At 45.2% G+C, this 18,138-nt stretch overlaps 1 protein-coding gene across 5 annotated transcripts in view; it reads right to left on the bottom strand.

Moving 5' to 3' along the window:
* LOC308333384 (uncharacterized protein) overlaps nucleotides 1–18,138 on the bottom strand; it is a 58,901-nt gene that overhangs the window by 21,130 nt on the left and 19,633 nt on the right. For all 5 annotated transcript variants that reach the window (XM_080789764.1, XM_080789763.1, XM_080789766.1 and 2 more), the window contains 16 exons: nucleotides 17,062–17,283; nucleotides 16,841–16,934; nucleotides 15,997–16,231; nucleotides 15,123–15,270; nucleotides 14,189–14,363; nucleotides 13,323–13,500; nucleotides 11,619–11,745; nucleotides 8,780–8,899; nucleotides 6,800–6,953; nucleotides 6,594–6,706; nucleotides 6,176–6,326; nucleotides 5,507–5,758; nucleotides 4,513–4,725; nucleotides 3,978–4,159; nucleotides 2,984–3,167; nucleotides 189–331 (listed from right to left, as the gene is read on the bottom strand). In XM_080789764.1, the coding sequence (XP_080645890.1) occupies nucleotides 189–331; nucleotides 2,984–3,167; nucleotides 3,978–4,159; nucleotides 4,513–4,725; nucleotides 5,507–5,758; nucleotides 6,176–6,326; nucleotides 6,594–6,706; nucleotides 6,800–6,953; nucleotides 8,780–8,899; nucleotides 11,619–11,745; nucleotides 13,323–13,500; nucleotides 14,189–14,363; nucleotides 15,123–15,270; nucleotides 15,997–16,231; nucleotides 16,841–16,934; nucleotides 17,062–17,283 (2,691 nt within the window). The remainder of the gene's footprint in view (nucleotides 1–188; nucleotides 332–2,983; nucleotides 3,168–3,977; nucleotides 4,160–4,512; nucleotides 4,726–5,506; nucleotides 5,759–6,175; nucleotides 6,327–6,593; nucleotides 6,707–6,799; nucleotides 6,954–8,779; nucleotides 8,900–11,618; nucleotides 11,746–13,322; nucleotides 13,501–14,188; nucleotides 14,364–15,122; nucleotides 15,271–15,996; nucleotides 16,232–16,840; nucleotides 16,935–17,061; nucleotides 17,284–18,138) is intronic.

Raw genomic sequence — 18,138 nt, 5'->3', positions numbered from 1 at the left:
GACGATGCTTTGATCCGAGCTCAAATTGAGTCCACTGGCAGTATCAAGGGTCTGGAGGACTGAGTCTCTTTGTGTGCGTGTGTGTGTGTGTGTGTGTGTGTGTGTATGGGGGGGGGAGCTTCAGCAAAAGAACTATGGTAGCTGGCATGAGAGCTGGTTGACCTTGACACACACACACACACACGCACCAGTTCTGTAGCGGTGATGGTGCGTCTCTCCTTTCGGATGATCAGGTGGTCTCGCACGCCCAGCCTGCTGAACAGCTGCCTCCATCCTTCTACGTCACCGTCCGTCTCCACGTAGCAGGGACTCAGCAGTGACCACTCATAGCCTGGTGGAGTTGGTAGAAGAGAGAGAGAGAGTGTGTGTGTGTGTGTGTGTGTGTGTGTGTGTGTGTGTGTGTGGGGGGGGGGGGGGTGGTGATGAAGCATCAATCAGGTGAAGACAAGAGTGTAAGAGCGAGACAGAGAAGAAGGGGGGAGAGATGAAAGTAAAAATGAAAGAAGAAAGAAATGTAATGTAATTGAAATGAACGAGCTGTGGCATTCAGTATTTCTTTCTCTTCTGCACCCACTCTACCTCCATCCTCTCACACAATAAAACACTCTACCTCCATCCTCTCACACAATAAAACACTCTACCTCCATCCTCTCACACAATAAAACACTCTACCTCCATCGTCTCACACAATAAAACACTCTACCTCCATCCTCTCACACAATAAAACACTCTACCTCCATCGTCTCACACAATAAAACAATCTACCTCCATCCTCTCACACAATAAAACACTCTACCTCCATCCTCTCACACAATAAAACACTCTACCTCCATCCTCTCACACAATAAAACACTCTACCTCCATCCTCTCACACAATAAAACACTCTACCTCCATCCTCTCACACAATAAAACACTACCTCCATCCTCTCACACAATAAAACACTCTACCTCCATCCTCTCACACAATAAAACACTCTACCTCCATCCTCTCACACAATAAAACACTCTACCTCCATCGTCTCACACAATAAAACACTCTACCTCCATCCTCTCACACAATAAAACACTCTACCTCCATCCTCTCACACAATAAAACACTCTACCTCCATCCTCTCACACAATAAAACACTCTACCTCCATCCTCTCACACAATAAAACACTCTACCTCCATCCTCTCACACAATAAAACACTCTACCTCCATCCTCTCACACAATAAAACACTACCTCCATCCTCTCACACAATAAAACACTCTACCTCCATCCTCTCACACAATAAAACACTCTACCTCCATCCTCTCACACAATAAAACACTACCTCCATCCTCTCACACAATAAAACACTCTACCTCCGTCCTCTCACACAATAAAACACTACCTCCATCCTCTCACACAATAAAACACTCTACCTCCATCCTCTCACACAATAAAACACTACCTCCATCGTCTCACACAATAAAACACTCTACCTCCATCCTCTCACACAATAAAACACTCTACCTCCATCCTCTCACACAATAAAACACTCTACCTCCATCCTCTCACACAATAAAACACTACCTCCATCCTCTCACACAATAAAACACTCTACCTCCATCCTCTCACACAATAAAACACTCTACCTCCATCCTCTCACACAATAAAACACTCTACCTCCATCCTCTCACACAATAAAACACTACCTCCATCCTCTCACACAATAAAACACTCTACCTCCATCGTCTCACACAATAAAACACTACCTCCATCCTCTCACACAATAAAACACTCTACCTCCATCCTCTCACACAATAAAACACTCTACCTCCATCCTCTCACACAATAAAACACTCTACCTCCATCCTCTCACACAATAAAACACTCTACCTCCATCCTCTCACACAATAAAACACTACCTCCATCCTCTCACACAATAAAACACTACCTCCATCCTCTCACACAATAAAACACTCTACCTCCATCCCCTCACACAATAAAACACTCTACCTCCATCCTCTCACACAATAAAACACTCTACCTCCATCCTCTCACACAATAAAACACTCTACCTCCATCCTCTCACACAATAAAACACTCTACCTCCATCCTCTCACACAATAAAACACTCTACCTCCATCCTCTCACACAATAAAACACTCTACCTCCATCCTCTCACACAATAAAACACTCTACCTCCGTCCTCTCACACAATAAAACACTCTACCTCCATCCTCTCACACAATAAAACACTCTACCTCCATCCTCTCACACAATAAAACACTACCTCCATCCCCTCACACAATAAAACACTCTACCTCCATCCTCTCACACAATAAAACACTCTACCTCCTCCATCCTCTCACACAATAAAACACTCTACCTCCATCCTCTCACACAATAAAACACTCTACCTCCATCCTCTCACACAATAAAACACTCTACCTCCATCCTCTCACACAATAAAACACTCTACCTCCATCCTCTCACACAATAAAACACTCTACCTCCATCCTCTCACACAATAAAACAAACGACGAAGCCCACACGAAAAAAAAGAAAAGACATTCATCCACTTCTTCACACCTGTGATATGACAAAAAAGCCGATTGAGATTCTGACGTCAAAATGGGATCAAATCGAATGGAAAGACCATGAGAGGGGAACCGCGGAAGCGTTCTAATCCACTTTGTGACACGAGCGCACATGCATGCGCACACACGAGCGCATGTGCGAGATTCGAACCCTGGACCCCGGGGGCCAAGTGCTGAAATTTACAACACTGAACTAATAGAGCATTACTCAGCGAAGAAATGTGACCTTCTAGCATTACCTCTTGTTAAGCAGTAGGGGCCATACCCTCCACAGGGCCCAACGTTCTCAACACAACAGCTTGTAAGCTCTTCTAAAGCTTGTGAGCTTGTAAATCAGCTATTTTGTTATTTATTACCATCTATTTTAGAATTGACAGAAATGACACAATGATGCCAAATATGTTCACGACGTACCGGGCAGTTTGTTGGCCAAGTCCATGTTGTTGTACTGTGCAGAGAAGTGCACCCTGTCCTGCGCCGGGCAGAGCAGACCCCTGTTGGTCAGCACGGGGACCGCGGCGTCCGAATACTCCTCGCTGGAGGCGGAGTGCTGCTTGATGAACACCAGGTAGCTCACCACCACCGCCTCAGGCTTGGACTGTACAGAGAGAGGGAAGAGGAAGGAGAGGGATTTAACTCAGGCTAGGACTGTACAGAGAGGAAGGGAAGAGGAAGGAGAGGGATTTAACTCAGGCTAGGACTGTATCCTCCGGAACATCCATCAAATGTACTTCCCCCGGATACGATATTTTCCCGACCAATCACAACACTTGTTTCATTCGCGGAGAATGTAAACTGATTTGTAAAGCATCGACGTCATTTCCTTGGGCAATACTTCCGCTAAAATCCTGCAACTTCCGCTGATAGGCTTTTCAGCGTAGGTCTTGCACAGGGTGCTACTAGGCAGGGTGCTGGATTAAACAAAGTCCACAAGTAGATAAATGAGACACACCATTTTCTGCTCGAAGATTTCACGTGAAGGTCTGAAGAAGGGCTTACGGCTCGAAACGTCACCACTTTAAGTAAATAAATCTCGGGAGCAGAAAATGGCGTGCGGAGCGTTTCATTTATTTAATTGAAAGAATGTGAGACAGAGTGAAAGAGAGAGAGAGAGAGAATGTGGGAGTGACAGGGAAACGACAGAAAGAGAATAAGAGAGATACACCGTGAGTGAGGGTGAAAAAAAAAACATTTGTGTGTGGATTGAAAGAATGTGAGGCAGACAGAGAGAGAGAGACAGAGTGTGAGAGAGAGAGAGAGAGATAATTAATGTAGGAGTGAGAGGAGAGATAAAGAGTGAGCGAGGGGGCAAAGCCGTTTCGTTTTGGGGGGTTTATAAAGCGAGTTTCCACTGGCAAAGGATATGACGGATGTTTTCATTGAAATTCAAATGGCATCTCCTCGTTACCTTCCAGCTGCTGCTCCTCAGCGCGGGGTAGATGTGTTGCTCCAGCAGCTGCTGGGGCTGCAGCTCGTGGACGCCCAGCCTCCTCAGAAGCTCTCGCACCTGCTGGCTCTCCAGTGGGTCCACGCAGCTCAGCAGAGTGGGGTGCACCACACTCACGTCCTTGTACAGCGCCGAAAATGGGCCTGGGAATGGAGACAAGACAGACAGGAGTGTTACATTTAAAAAGCTAATGGAGATCCTTTCTAAATGGAGAAATGCATCTTCATTCCTACAGGCTTGTACAGCTATTTGCACATTATGACTTATGACACACACACACACACACACACACACACACACACACACACAGTTATTGAAAAATTGCGACCTTTCTAGTTGTTTATTGTTCTAAAGAGTATACAGACAAAAGAACGATACCATATATAGGTTCATCTTAAAGAAATGTGAATAGCGTAGAAAAGTAACTTCTTTCCGTAGTTTAAAAAAAAGACCACATTGAAAAAAATAAAAAATAAATAGATAATTTAAAACCGACCAGTCTGAGTTTTGGCTTTCCGTTTGCTGGTCGGGGATTCCTCCATGGGGAAGAACACGCCCTCGCCACTGAGTGCCACCAGGCGTCCGTCAGCGAGTGGGATTATGGGTAGTTCCTTGAGGGTCTGTAGGACGGAGTCTACGTCTCCATAACCATGCTCCAGAGCACGGAAGTTGCACACCAGAAGCCTGGCCAGCTGGTGCAGGCCACGCTCTAGAAGACACACCAAGTGATTAGTGCACAAGTGAGATATCCTCATCTAAAAGAAATTTAAACTATTGCCGGCTCGGTGATTAACCGTTTTTAATAAAACACATTGTGTTTGCAAAATACAATGATGCAATTTGAGAACTGAACATTCTAAGATACATTTTCCACGCGCAAAAAAGGCAGAAAAGCGAATAAAAAAGGCATAAAAAGGACTAATCAGTTTGAGACCAAACTGGCTAATGACTAATGATTGATTGAATGAATGAATGATTAATGGCCCTCTTCCCCTTGGCGGGCCGATAGCTGAGTGGTTAGGCGCGTACCACATATACTCTGATGACCGACAGAGGATTCAATTCCCGAGCCTAGGTGGACCCTGTTGATGCAATGTCACTGCCCAGCTCTCTCTCTCCGTTTCCAGTCAATCTTCATCATTAACCCATTTAGACCTGAGGTCCAGTCTACAAATGCCTGACAGTTTTTCTTTTTTGAAAACGCATGTTACTATGTCAGTTATTCTCAAAAAAAATTCATGTCAAGGCTTGCTGCAAAAATATATGTAATTGGCCGCCGACCCCCATCTGAAAATATGTTGTTCCAGGGCCCAGAAGCAAAGATTTGAGTTAAAAATTAGTTAAAATAGCAGACCTACAAGCTCATCTATAGATCTGCTATTTTTTAAATAGCCAAAGCATAACATAATGCTTAAAACAAAAAAAGGGTCCCCGCCCCGAGAATGGGTTAAAGGCAAAAAAAAGGTCCCCCCACACTCATTCCCACACACCTGAAGTGATGCCTCCTTCTCCTTGCATCAGCTCCTTGGCCATGGCGGTGGTCACCGTGGTGACGTCCGAACCCCGGAGCTGTCGCACTCCCAGGTGCGAGAGCAGGGAGATGGGCGGGGCGGGACGCAGGCCCGGGTGCAGATAGGCCAGCGACAGGTGCCTGTCGAGTTCCTCTCGGCCAATCACGTCGAGGATCACGGCGTCCTGGCAGACGGCCACCTGGGATGGCAGCTTGAACAGGACATCGCCGTCTAAGAGGGACAGAGGTGTTACCAATTACCAATTAATTCAACGTTGGCCACCCATCATCATGTAGATCTGCAACACGCACACGCACACGCACACGCAAGCACGCCAGGTTAAGGCCCTGTTCCGTTTAATGTCGCAGAGCCTTTCCAGTGAGCCAACTCACACAATAGCGGCACCTTGACTCTGAAGTAACAATATATATGTCAATGGCTGCTGTGAAAAAAGGCCTATTAGTGTTGTGACTGAAATGAGCACAGCACTGACATTTGCATTAACGCTGGAGGGCAGGGTGCATTTTGAAAGATCGGAGTGGGACAGAACGACATAACAATGTGGCAGCGAGACGGACGTCTGCACCGATTGAACACCACAAGCAGCGCGGTTACAAAGAGCGGGGTGGGGTTGTTGTTGGGGGGTACCTGGGCCGAGTGTAGGTAGGAAGGCCTTGCCCTTCAGCAGCTGTATAATCTGCCCGGCGACAGGCTTGAAGAAATCGAGCACCTCATCAGGCAAGGGGACAAACTGCAGGAAGTGACATAGGCCCCTCAGCCCACTGAACTCTGGGTGGTTCTGTAGCAGGGACGAAACAAAGGGGAGGGGGGGGGGGGGGGACACCAAAACAGTGTGTTAAGAGCGGTTCCCAAACGTTCTTGGCCGTGCACCCACCACCCTCCCCCCCCCCCCCCCCCCCCCCCCACACCACAAGGGGTACACCAGCAGCACAGTGTGGGAACCCAAAACAGTATCTGTCCCATCTATCCATCTGTGTACCACCCATCCACCCATCCACCCATCCACCCATCCGCCCATCCGCCCATCGATCTCTAAATCTCTTACAGAGAAGACATCCATGGCCTGCAGGAAGAGTTGCGGTATCTCGGAGCGAAGCCACTGGTTCCACGAACTGTCTCTGTCCACGTCTTCGCGCGAAGACGGGATGTCAAAGTCACCTAAGAGTGGCAGGAGAGACGAGAGCAGACATGAGTCCCCACGATCCCCGGTTAATCTGGCGACACGGCGTGCGATCCGTCTCGTGATTTCACCTTGCACGATGAAGCGGAAGCCAAAGCTGCGGAGGGGCAGGAAGGCGAAGACGGGCTGCTTCTGAGGCTGCGTTCCCATGAGGTCACTTCCTGTGACGTCGTCTCCCAGCTGGAAGGCCAGGGCAATCTCTGTAGACTCCACGTCCTCTTTGATCTTAAGGCAAAACCACACAGAACCACCACTTTTTAGCCAGACAGTTGCAGAGGTTAACGCCTAGAACGCCCAGGGTTATTTAACCCATTTAGGCCTGAAAAAAAAGTTAGCTCTGAAAGAATGTATATTCAAAGATTTGTGCCGCATTTTTTAGATAAAAAAAAGAATAGCAGACCTACAAGCTTGAAGCGTGCTATGAGCTTGTAGATTTATAAACACGGACCGACGGACCGGATATTGTTGTGAATGTGTGTGTAGCAGCTAACACACAATGGCCACACCACTCTAGAGTCGATCGACAACAACGGGTGGTAAGAATAAATCTATCGCGACTAGCGACTGGACCGCGGAGGGCCGTCTAACACAGGATCTTTTTTCATAATTAGATGGGATGATTTCGATCATCCAGGAGTTATTACCGGTAATGTTTTAAGATTTTGGTTTTTTCGTCGGCTAGGGGGAGGGAGTTTTTTGATGACGTCTCATTCTAACCCAACATCGAGGATTGCCTAACAGGCGCTCCCCCAGGCTGTGTATAGCCATGCGACCCGTTTTCATATCAATAGACTTCGTCTTTTGGACAATACTTGGGCGTTCTACAGTAGGTGTTTTAAGGGTCTGTACGAACGGTACATTTTCCAATGGCGTCAAGGGTCATAGTCAGAGGGAAAGGGCGTTCATCTCACCGACAGTTCATTACACAGAGATGCACTTTGAATGGCGTTTGAAATGGGTTTCCGAACGTATGGAATCTCTCATCTCCAAGTCTGAACTTGCTCCGGACCATTTATTTTCTTATATAACCTAACTCCAGGAAACTAGAATCTCTCTCTCTCTTATAAGAGAATATAGAAGGTCTCTGAACAAGATAGGCAGTTTCAGGACGGAAAAGGCTATTTCTACCTGACAGCTTATAAAGCATTACCGCAGCTGTCTGGTGAAGCTTGTGTGTGTGTGGGTGTGTTTACACAAAAGTCTTTGAGAGTCTGTCTGGATCATTGTCGTTGGATTGTTTTCTATCCCAGTGGTAGAAATAAAATCACAATGGCTGGCTAATGAGGGAATTTGCATGAGGCCCAGCAGGGGGGGTGCGCGCGCGCGCACACACACACACACACACACACACACACACACACACACACACACACACACACACACACACACACGGCCCGCTTGACTTAACCCATTTTGGGCGGGAACGCCTTTTGGTGTTAACATTATCTTATGCTTTAGCTATTGAAAAATAGCTACGAGCTTGTAGGTCTGCTATTTTTGAAAAATCGAAGAACGACTGACACAGAAACATGGCTTTTTCAGAAAACTGTCAGGATGTAGAAGACATTTTTTTAATCTGATCTCAGGTCAAAATGGGTTAGGAGGAGGTATACAGAGACGTGCTTATTGCTTATATAACACAAACAATGAGGAAAAAATACATTCTCTGGAAGAGGTGTTGCCTCATTCCCGTTATAAAACACGGGACCCCAATCGCTCACCATCAAAGCCAAGAGACAGGACCGGAACGGATGGGGTTGCTATAATAGTAGCCTGGAACTCACCTATGCTTTTTATGGCATAGGCAGCTCCCGAGAAACTATGCGCAGCTGCGCGACATGAGACTAATTACAAAAGAGCGACAGAGAGAGAGAGAGGAGCGTGTGTGTGTACATGTGTGCGTGTGTATGTCAATTTTACAAAGGTGCAGACAATCAGAAATCAGCAGAGAGTGAGCACTTGTTTGCGCTACTCTATGCCGAATTGAAGAGACCTTTTTTTTCTCCCTGGAAATAAAAACGTCTGGGTTTCCGAGGCTACTATAATAGTACCTTCTTGGGAAGCAGTGTGCGTTTGACCACGAGCCATCGCTCCGTCCCTTCCGGGTGCTCCACCTCCAGCACGCTGTGACTCAGATCTCTTCGGGTCATTGTCACGGCCTCTTTCTTACTCTGCCCAGAGAATGGGGGGGTAGAGAGGGAGAGAGAGAGGATAGAAGAGAATGGGGGGGTAGAGAGGGAGAGAGAGAGGATAGAAGAGAATGGGGGGGGTAGAGAGAGAGAGAGAGAGGATAGAAGAGAATGGGGGGGTAGAGAGGGAGAGAGAGAGAGAAGATAGAAGTTGGATATGTGTGATAGAACCAGTGTTGATTTCGTCGACTAAAACTAAGACGAAAAATGTTCGTCAACTACCTTTTTCCACTGACGAAAACTACATGGAAACTAAATGAAAACTAAGCTATGATGACTAAAACTAAGACTAAAGCGCTTTGGTGACATGAGCGTTTTGGTGTCTACAAGGGAGCGCGCACGTACTGCATGCGTCACCGTCGTCTTTACGTGCCCGAGTGTTGATTGTTCTATATGCACGCCAGAGAACGTGCACGCACATATTCATATATTGCACGGCGTACAGTGCGAGTGGTTTATTGGTCACTCATAGAGGTACAAGCAGAGGAATTTGTCATGTTCCACATACATAACATAATAATAATACAAATATAATAATGGATGTAACATATATCTAAATAATAAAGTAAAAAAACATGAACGGCTGGTATGATAAACCTCTTAAAGCAGGTATATCTTTAGCAGCGACGGGGAATGTGCAGGAAGAAGGCATACATAAATATTAGGCATGTGAATCTCGTCTCATCTCACGATTCGATACGCATCTCGATGCACTGCCAGCGATACGATACATTAGAGATACATGGAATCCCCTGGCGATACGATGCGATACGATTCTCCCTCTTCCCGATGCGATGCGATGCGATAACCATTTAGTTCAAATCAATGCGATACGATGCGATTCACCCCTCTACCGATACGATTTGATGGCGATTCATCACAATAGAAAGGATTTATATTAAAGCTCTATTAATTTCCCAAAACATGTAAAAATGCATTACATTTAAATTCAAAGCAATTTATTGTTTTACTGTAGGTTAGTATTATAGCTCTGCATCTCAAACAACCCAACTTATAGAATTCTGTAAGTAAACAAAGGGTCTGCTCTCTGCTGGTTATTGTGGAATTGTTAGATTACTAATAATCATAGGCTATAGTATAATTATTATATCTCAAAGGTCAATTTGAGGTTTTGAGTATAGAGGTTTCAAGAGATTAAAATGTAATAGCCTATCGTTCATCAATTAATGTTACCAACATATAAATAGAAAAGAAACAAATAAACAAAACAAAAATTACAGGTCACACTTGTAGTGCTGTCAAACAAGTCTATGTCTAGTTTAATCTGCAACAGTTTTATAATATAATTGCCTATATGGGGTCCCTACTTGATCTCTCACTCTCAGCTAAGTGGTCCTTGGCTTGACCTGAAAAACATTGAAGACCCTGGCCTGCATGTATTATTAACGTTATAAATACATAGCAGATGTACAAGCTCACAACGCGTCTCATCCACGCCCCGCTGTGAGCTTGTGGATCTGCAATTTTAGGCGTGCGACACCGTCTTGCTGCAGAATATAAATAAGGCTTCTATCCCAGAGAACAGCAGGGGAAAGCTGGACAGTGGAAAGTTGCTGTGGCGTTGTTGTTGTTGTACACGTGTGTGAAGACTGCAGAAGCTTTCTTTAATTACAAATTGATAATGATCGCGACGCAGATTTGCGTCGGATAATCAGCAAGCACAGCTGTGGAGTGTGGCTCGATCATTACCAGCAGTCCAGCACGCAGCGCTACAGTGAAAAGTCAACTGATCGACGGACAAAGCTACTCGGACAGCTATTTTATAAAGCTAAAGAGTAAAGGTGGTGCTTCTTGTTTAATGCGTGGGGCTCACTTCTGTTAGTCGCGGGTGCTATTATAGTCTGAGTCTGTCTGTTCTCAACGTGTCTCCTCTGCGGGAAGCACCCTCTGCACCGTCGTACGGTAGCTTCTGTTCACTGACTGTGGGCGCGTTCGGAAATACCACACCGGAGCACACTCTCCTATTAGTTTGCATTGCACAGTGGGCTCAGTGCGCTATTTCCGAACGCGCCCTGTGTCTGCGCTGCGAGCCTGCGACTCGCGAGAGACCTTTTTTTTTCTTCCTTTCTGATGGTACGTTGAATGCGCCTCGGAAACACAGGATAGGGTGAAATTTACCATGAAAAAACAGTGCAACCACGGATTTTACAGATACAAGCACTCCGCGAACGATCCATCGAGATTTCACCCGTCAATTCTACCGACACACAGTGAATGAACCGATTCACTCGCATCGCGCACGTCATAATCGATGTATCGATACGTATCGATTATTTTCCACATGCCTAATAAATATACATGAATTTCACTTGTCTAGTATGTACATTGTGCAAGTAACATTGGGAACAGCTGCTCTGGATCCTTAGTTTAAATTCTTTATTTTTTTACCTGTCCTCATTCAGGGCTTTCACAGCCGCAGGGGGAAAAAATCTGTGTGTGTGTGTGTGTGTGTGTGTGTGTGTGTGTGTGTGTGCGCATACAGTACACTTGTCTGTGTCCATTTGCATGCATTCGTGGGTGCACATGAACCCCAAGCATCCCCATTCTCGGGGGAACATTCGCCCCAAAATGACCAGATCGGCTATATCCAGCGCAGTGATCCGGAGCAGATTATGGTACGGTTGCAGCTGCTCAGATCCGTTTGACTGAGTATAGAGAGGTCTAAGTGGTTAACACACACCTGGTTGTAGATGGTGATGGAGCGTAGGCGATGCAGGAAGAGAAGCAGGGAGGGGTGAACGTCGTGGAACAGGTTTCTGGTTTGGTGGCTCTCCGAGCGCAGGGGAAGGCAGATCCTAGTGGTCCAGCTGCCAGGAATGGGAGCAGAAGGAAGCACGTTTGGACCAGGCTTTTAAATAGAAACCGAGGCACAGCCTGAACCCGTTAAAACCGGGAAAGCATCCGTGTCCTTTTATATGTTGTCTAGTACAGCTATAGAGAAGCTGTATGGCTGTATAGCTATTTTAGCTATACAGAAAACTCTTAGGATTTAGAACATTGGTTCTCAAAGAAGTGCAGATATACATGCTTGTGTGAGCTTGTGCAATTTCTGAAAAATCTTCAAAAGTGTTTGAAAAATAATCATTTTGATTATTAAACATAAATATTCTCTTCTGGGGGTCCCTGGCACAAAACATTTTCAGATGGGGGTCCGTGGCCAAATACAAATCATTTTTGGGATCCTTGACACAAAATGGTGTGAGAACCACTGATTTAGATGGCATTTGTAGAAAAGGTCTGAATTAAGCTCTCCCTCTCTCTCTCGACCCAGTAGGTCTGTTGACTTTTTTGTTAAGACTATCTGCCATGTTTTCTCCTACCGTACACAAGTGTTTAAAAAAAAAGCGATTGCATAATACAACTAGAAACAGTTCAGTTCAGTGGAGCATGTGCATTGTGCATGCATTCAGTGTCTCCTTGTCTCTGTCCGCTGCACATGCACAAATTATGTATGATTGTACGTCAAAGGTGTGGTATGGCATACAGTACATCTCTCCAACATCTGTGTGTACGTGTGTGTCTCTCTCTGCTTTTTATTTGCATTACATTTGATTTCAGACTACAGCGTAGGACATTATTTTTTTTAGGGGGATTGATATTGATGTTAGAATGATGGATATTATTGTCCTTAATATTACCAGACATCTGATGAGAGCATGTAATGTAATTTAAGCTATTAATTAACCTAACCTTTCATGTTGATTTACGCTGAGTCACTGCTTGACACCGAGTGCTGATGTGTCATTTCATGATGCCTAACTGGTTTATTGATGTCATTTGTAATCATTGTTTATTGACTCATTACCATGCCCCAGGTTTGTCCTAGTTGATGTGAGTTGATGTGAGTCCTACCCACTTCATACATACTGGATGTCCTTTAGCCCATTTTGGGCGGGAACCCATTTTGTGTTTTAGCTATTGAAAAAATAGCTGACCTACAAGCTTGTAGCGCAGCACCGAGTGCCGCGCTACAAGCTTGTAGGTATTGCTATTTTTTTTATCATGAAAATGTGGCGCAAATCTTTGAATATATATTCTTTCAGAACGTTTTTAACTCAAATCTTTGCTTCTGGGGGGGGTCCCTGGAACAACATATTTCCAGAGTGGGGTCGGTGGCCAATTACATATATTTTTGGGGGTCCTTCTCAAAAATGTTGGAGAACGACTGACATAGAAACATGACTTTGTTGCATGCCTCTACTAAATGTCTGGGAGCGTTCAAGACGGTGTGCAGAGTTTTGTCTCTAATCCATGCGTTTCTCATACTCTCCGTCGATGTGTCCGGTGCACGGAATGTTGATTAGCAAATACACAGACAAACACACACAGGTGAAAACAAGATAATCAGCATGGGTGTACAATGTGTTAAGTGTCCTCGTCTCACCTTTGCTCATCAATTCCATTCAGGTTCATGTCCAGCGGCCTCTCGTCCTCCACCCAGTGTGGCAGGATGTACCCCATGGGACCGCAGTTCTTGTCGAAGCGGAGGTGAAAACCGTTGGAGTGTACCTCGGGACAGTCTGTGACTTTAAACACCGACTTGAAGCCGATGCCCTTTTGTCCTGCAAAGCGTTCAGCCATCAAACACCAAGACAGCATCAAACAAGAGGATGAATACGATGAGACACTAAAACTGTCTAGAGGTTCATTTACACTTGTGTCGCTTGTCAAAGATGACAAATTTCCAAGCGATGACGTTGACAGAAAATTCCACGTTGTGCAGGAAAGTCTAAATGAGGCTTTCGCTTTCATCTCGGCTCAAAGGAATGACACTGCGTTAAGGACCTGCGTAATCATAATAGGAACAGGCTAACAAAAAGAAGAGGAGATGTCCCCTCTGGCTGTCTTGTCTATGGTAATTAGCAGCAGCGGCAGCAGCAGGTGCTGAAGCTGACATTTCACAACCCCAAGGAAGGAAGGGACTCGACTAATTACCATGCAGCTACTTGACACTGACATATTTTGGCCAGTGTGAGCAGGAAGTAATCTCAGAGCGCCACGGTAAATGCGTGCGAGAGAGATGAGAGAGCTGGTCAACACTCGTGGCGGTTAAACGCAACTGGTAAATCACCGTTACGTTGCATCCCAGACAGTGTTTGCGCGTCAGTAATTGGGTCATCCCGACATGAGGATGAGCATCAAAGTGCATAGTCGATGAGGTGGGCCCATAAGTGCCTCAAAGTATGTTTTTTTTTATAGTTCACCGAGGCGCCCTTCGCGTAGCTATACGGTACTGTACCTACTACCTACCTATGTATCCATATTGGTGTTTGCCCTTGGTGGTGCGTCCTACGTCACAGATGGCCCTGATGTTCTCCTCCCGAAAGCCGCTCTCGTTGTTGAGAATGGTGATGCAGTCTCTCTCCACCACGAAAGCCAGGGCGGGTACAGTGCCACCCGACGGGTAGCTGTTGTCGTCTGCGTTCTGGGGGACATGGGTTTGAGCAGCACTGGTTACAGTTGGGAGTCATCGGAAAATGCTCCAATATGCTGCATTGTTTTTCTCTGCATCTGGAACAGTAGTCTAGTCTTAAACCATTTTGGGGCGGGAACCCCTTTTGGTGTTTTAAGCATTATGTTACGCTTTAGCTATTGAAAAATAGCAGATCTACAAGCTTGTAGGTCTGCTATTTTTGAAAAATCGTTAAAATGTGTCGCAAGTCATTGAATATATATTTCAGAGCGACCATTTTCAACTAAAATATTTGCTTCTGTGGGGTCCCTGGAACTACATATTTTGAGATGGGGGTCGATGGCCCAATAGAGATAATTCTGGGGGTTCTTGACATGAAAAAGGTTGAGCACCACTGACATAGAAACATAGGTTTTTCCGAAATTTTTTAGGATTTAGAAGCCTTTTTTTTTAATCGACTTCAATCCAAAATGGGTTAATCAAAATTATACGAGTAAGAAAGGGAGTGAGAAAAGGGGTTAACCCATTCTGGGCGGGAACCCCTTATTGTTTTAGCATTGTGTTATGCTTTAGCTATTGAAAAATAGCAGACATACAAGCTCATAGCGCGCCACCGAGTGGCGCGCTACGAGCTTGTATGTCTGCTATTTCTTTTTAATCGAAGACATTTTTAGAATCTGATCTCAGGTCAGAATGGGTTAATAATGAAAAACTGTCAGGATGTAATAGACATTTTTAGAATCTGATCTCAGGTCAGAATGGGTTAACCACCTGGATGAGCTCCAGAACAAAGTGCGTGTCTTTGCTGTAGAGCTCGGCAGAGAGACGGTCCAGACTTCGGCCTAGCCTGTCCTGGTGGACCTTCATGAGCTTCTCTCCCTCGGCATTCAACTCCACGCCCACGCCAAACTCGCTTTTCCTGTTAGAATAACATGAGTGGAGGCAAACCAGAAGAAGGGGCGAGAATCTTGATTAGGACACTAATAATAATAATAAACTTTATTTATATAGCACTTTTCATACATAAATGCAGCTCAAGGTGCTTCACAGGGCAGAACGCAAAAATAGAATACAATAAAACGATAGAACAATGGCAAAGAACTAAATAAAAGTGTAAAAACATAGAAGAAAATAAAACACAACATGCAGCAAATCATCTTGGGGATCCACAACAGAGTGGCTCCAATGTGGATCTTTCCCCTGTCCTACTCCCTGCTGACACAAACGCCACCCCAGGCCGTAGGACTGCGTGCAGTGACTTATGTCACCCTCCCCTGAACACCTGCCAATTGTGTTTGTTTGTAGACTCTCGACAAAGCGGGTGGCAGGTTTACCACTGCGCCACCCGAGTGCCATAAGTCAGCAAATCTTAAGTTTTGACTATGACAAACCTATGCTTGACTTCGGCTCAATCAGAGCACAATAGACTTCCATCCATTATGAAATTAAAGTAAAATATTAAAATATATCCTTCTATGGCATAAAGAAATTTGGCGCTGATCTGCCCAACGGTGTGCGAGATTAGCGACACACACACACACCCACACACACACACACACACACACACACACACACACACACACACACACACACACACACACACACACAAACAGCCATGTTGTAAACGTTTTAAATAAGGACAGACCTGATGTCATTGATGATGACTCTCTGGAGGTCTACCGCACTCTCCGATTGGCTACTGGCGGCATCCTCATCGTCGGAAATGATCAATTCCACCTGTACCTCGTCCTCCTCGTCCTCATTGCTTCCTTCTGCTTCACTCTGCCTTGGGCTGAAGCTGTGCGCCTCTCCATTAGGCACAGAGGTTAACTCATACAGCTCTTCATCTTCTTCCTCAAGATCCTCCTCCTCCACAACATCTGAGTACAGGAGGATATGCAGCAATAATCAACCAACATAATTAGATATTAACCTCCCGCCCCCTCGCTACTAAATCCTCAGTGAGCGCTCATTTGACTCACAGTTTAAAAATGTATATATATTTTTTTTTTTCTTTTCTGTTTTAACACTGTCAGAGTTAACTACTTTGAACATGGCATCCATATGTTGGGCATGACAGAGAGTTGAAGATTCTCAAAAACATTCAAATTGAAAGGAAAATAAGGAAATGTTCAAAGATATCACATATACAAGCTCGTCCACAAGCTTGTAAGCTATTGTCTGTATTCGTCTTACGACAAAGTATACAGGTAGGGCATAACTACTTAAACCCTGCATACTTCGTTGACCGGTGTCGGGGATCTATCTATACTTGGCCCTAATCTCTGCACAAAAACAAATGCAGACAAAAAATAGCTCACACATTTGTAGATCTGTTATTTTCAACAAATTATTAAACTATTATGACATGCGCAGAATAGGGTCACAAGGGTTTAAGAAGTGGTTAAATCTAACACTCATACTCATAAAGTATGAAGACTTATTAAAAAGACATGGCGCCATGTTGGTTAGCTGCGGCTCAGACTCGCCTTGTTGTTGCGCGTGAGAGGAGCTGAGACTGTCGTCCACGTTGGCATCCTCCAGATCTTCATCGTCACTGCTCACAGAATCCACCAGATTAGACTAAAAGCAACAAACGTGAACCAAATCAAAACCAATTCAGAGGACGATCCTTATTAATCAAATGCATCTCACATTTCCTTCCACAGTGAAGAAGCAGAGCAACATTCACTGTGGCTTAGCGTCTGACCTTGCGCTGCTTGCGCTGCACTACCGGTGCCGTGCAGGGATGGTCGGGCTTCTGTGGAGGCACCAGTTTGCTGTGATAGTCCTTGACCCAGTCCGTGATGCCCAGTAGGATGCCCAGCTGGTGCAGTCGGTTCAGGTGGCGTGGGTCGGACCGGGCCATGCTAAGCAGCACCGCTTTGGACTTGGCCTGGCCCAAAACACGGGAGAAAGGCTCCAGAAACACCTGGAAGGCACACAAACACACACGACTATTAAGACTAATGTCCTGAAGAGAAATACACTTTTTGTTACCACTGTGCTCCGACTCCCCTGGTGCGTTGTCCTCTTAAAACAATGAATGAGTGAATGGTTGCACTCAGATTGGCAAGATCAGTGAGTTTTTATTTCTGCATATGCCTTAAAAATGAACAAACTTTGGCCCAGAAATGCATAACATTGATTAAGGCTATATAGCCGAAACATTTGTTCATAAACACTTAAGGAATTATTAAACACTTCTATATAATTCACGCCAGCATTTTCCCCCATTCAAACCTTATTTTGAAGAGCCAAAAATCCCTGACCAGATGCTATGATGTCAAAATAGTGTGTGTTGTTTATTTATTTTTTACGATTTTTGCTTTTTTTGCCTTCCCTCCTTTATTTGATAGAAAGTAGACTGGCAGGAAATGGGGAGAGAGTTGGGGGGGGGGGGTGACACGCAGCAAATGCCATTGGGATTGGGAGTCGAACCCGCGGCACGCTGCCAAACTGGATTACCAACCTAGGTGCCCAGACGGCTACGCCAGCCGCCCCGGGCCAATAAACCTGGTTTTCAACAGAAATGCCATCTGGGACAAGAATAGGAGATAAAGGCGATTGAAAGAAACAAGATGGCGCGCTTCAGTGTTATTGACAACACCAGCTAGCAACCCAATGCTAACGCGAGTAGCATTATGACTTGATCAATCAAAAGCGCTATAAAATAGCCCATCCGACACATTGAGAGCTTGTAGATACCGGTAGGCTATTTTTCGCTTTGTGCAACATGCTTCCATAGAAAACATGCTGGCTTCTATGGAATCAAAATGACTGAAAA

The sequence above is a fragment of the Protomyctophum bolini genome (genome assembly GCF_963924005.1).
Source record: "Protomyctophum bolini genome assembly, chromosome: 18".
Taxonomy (NCBI): domain Eukaryota; kingdom Metazoa; phylum Chordata; class Actinopteri; order Myctophiformes; family Myctophidae; genus Protomyctophum; species Protomyctophum bolini.
This window is presented reverse-complemented; position numbering and strand designations above follow the sequence as displayed.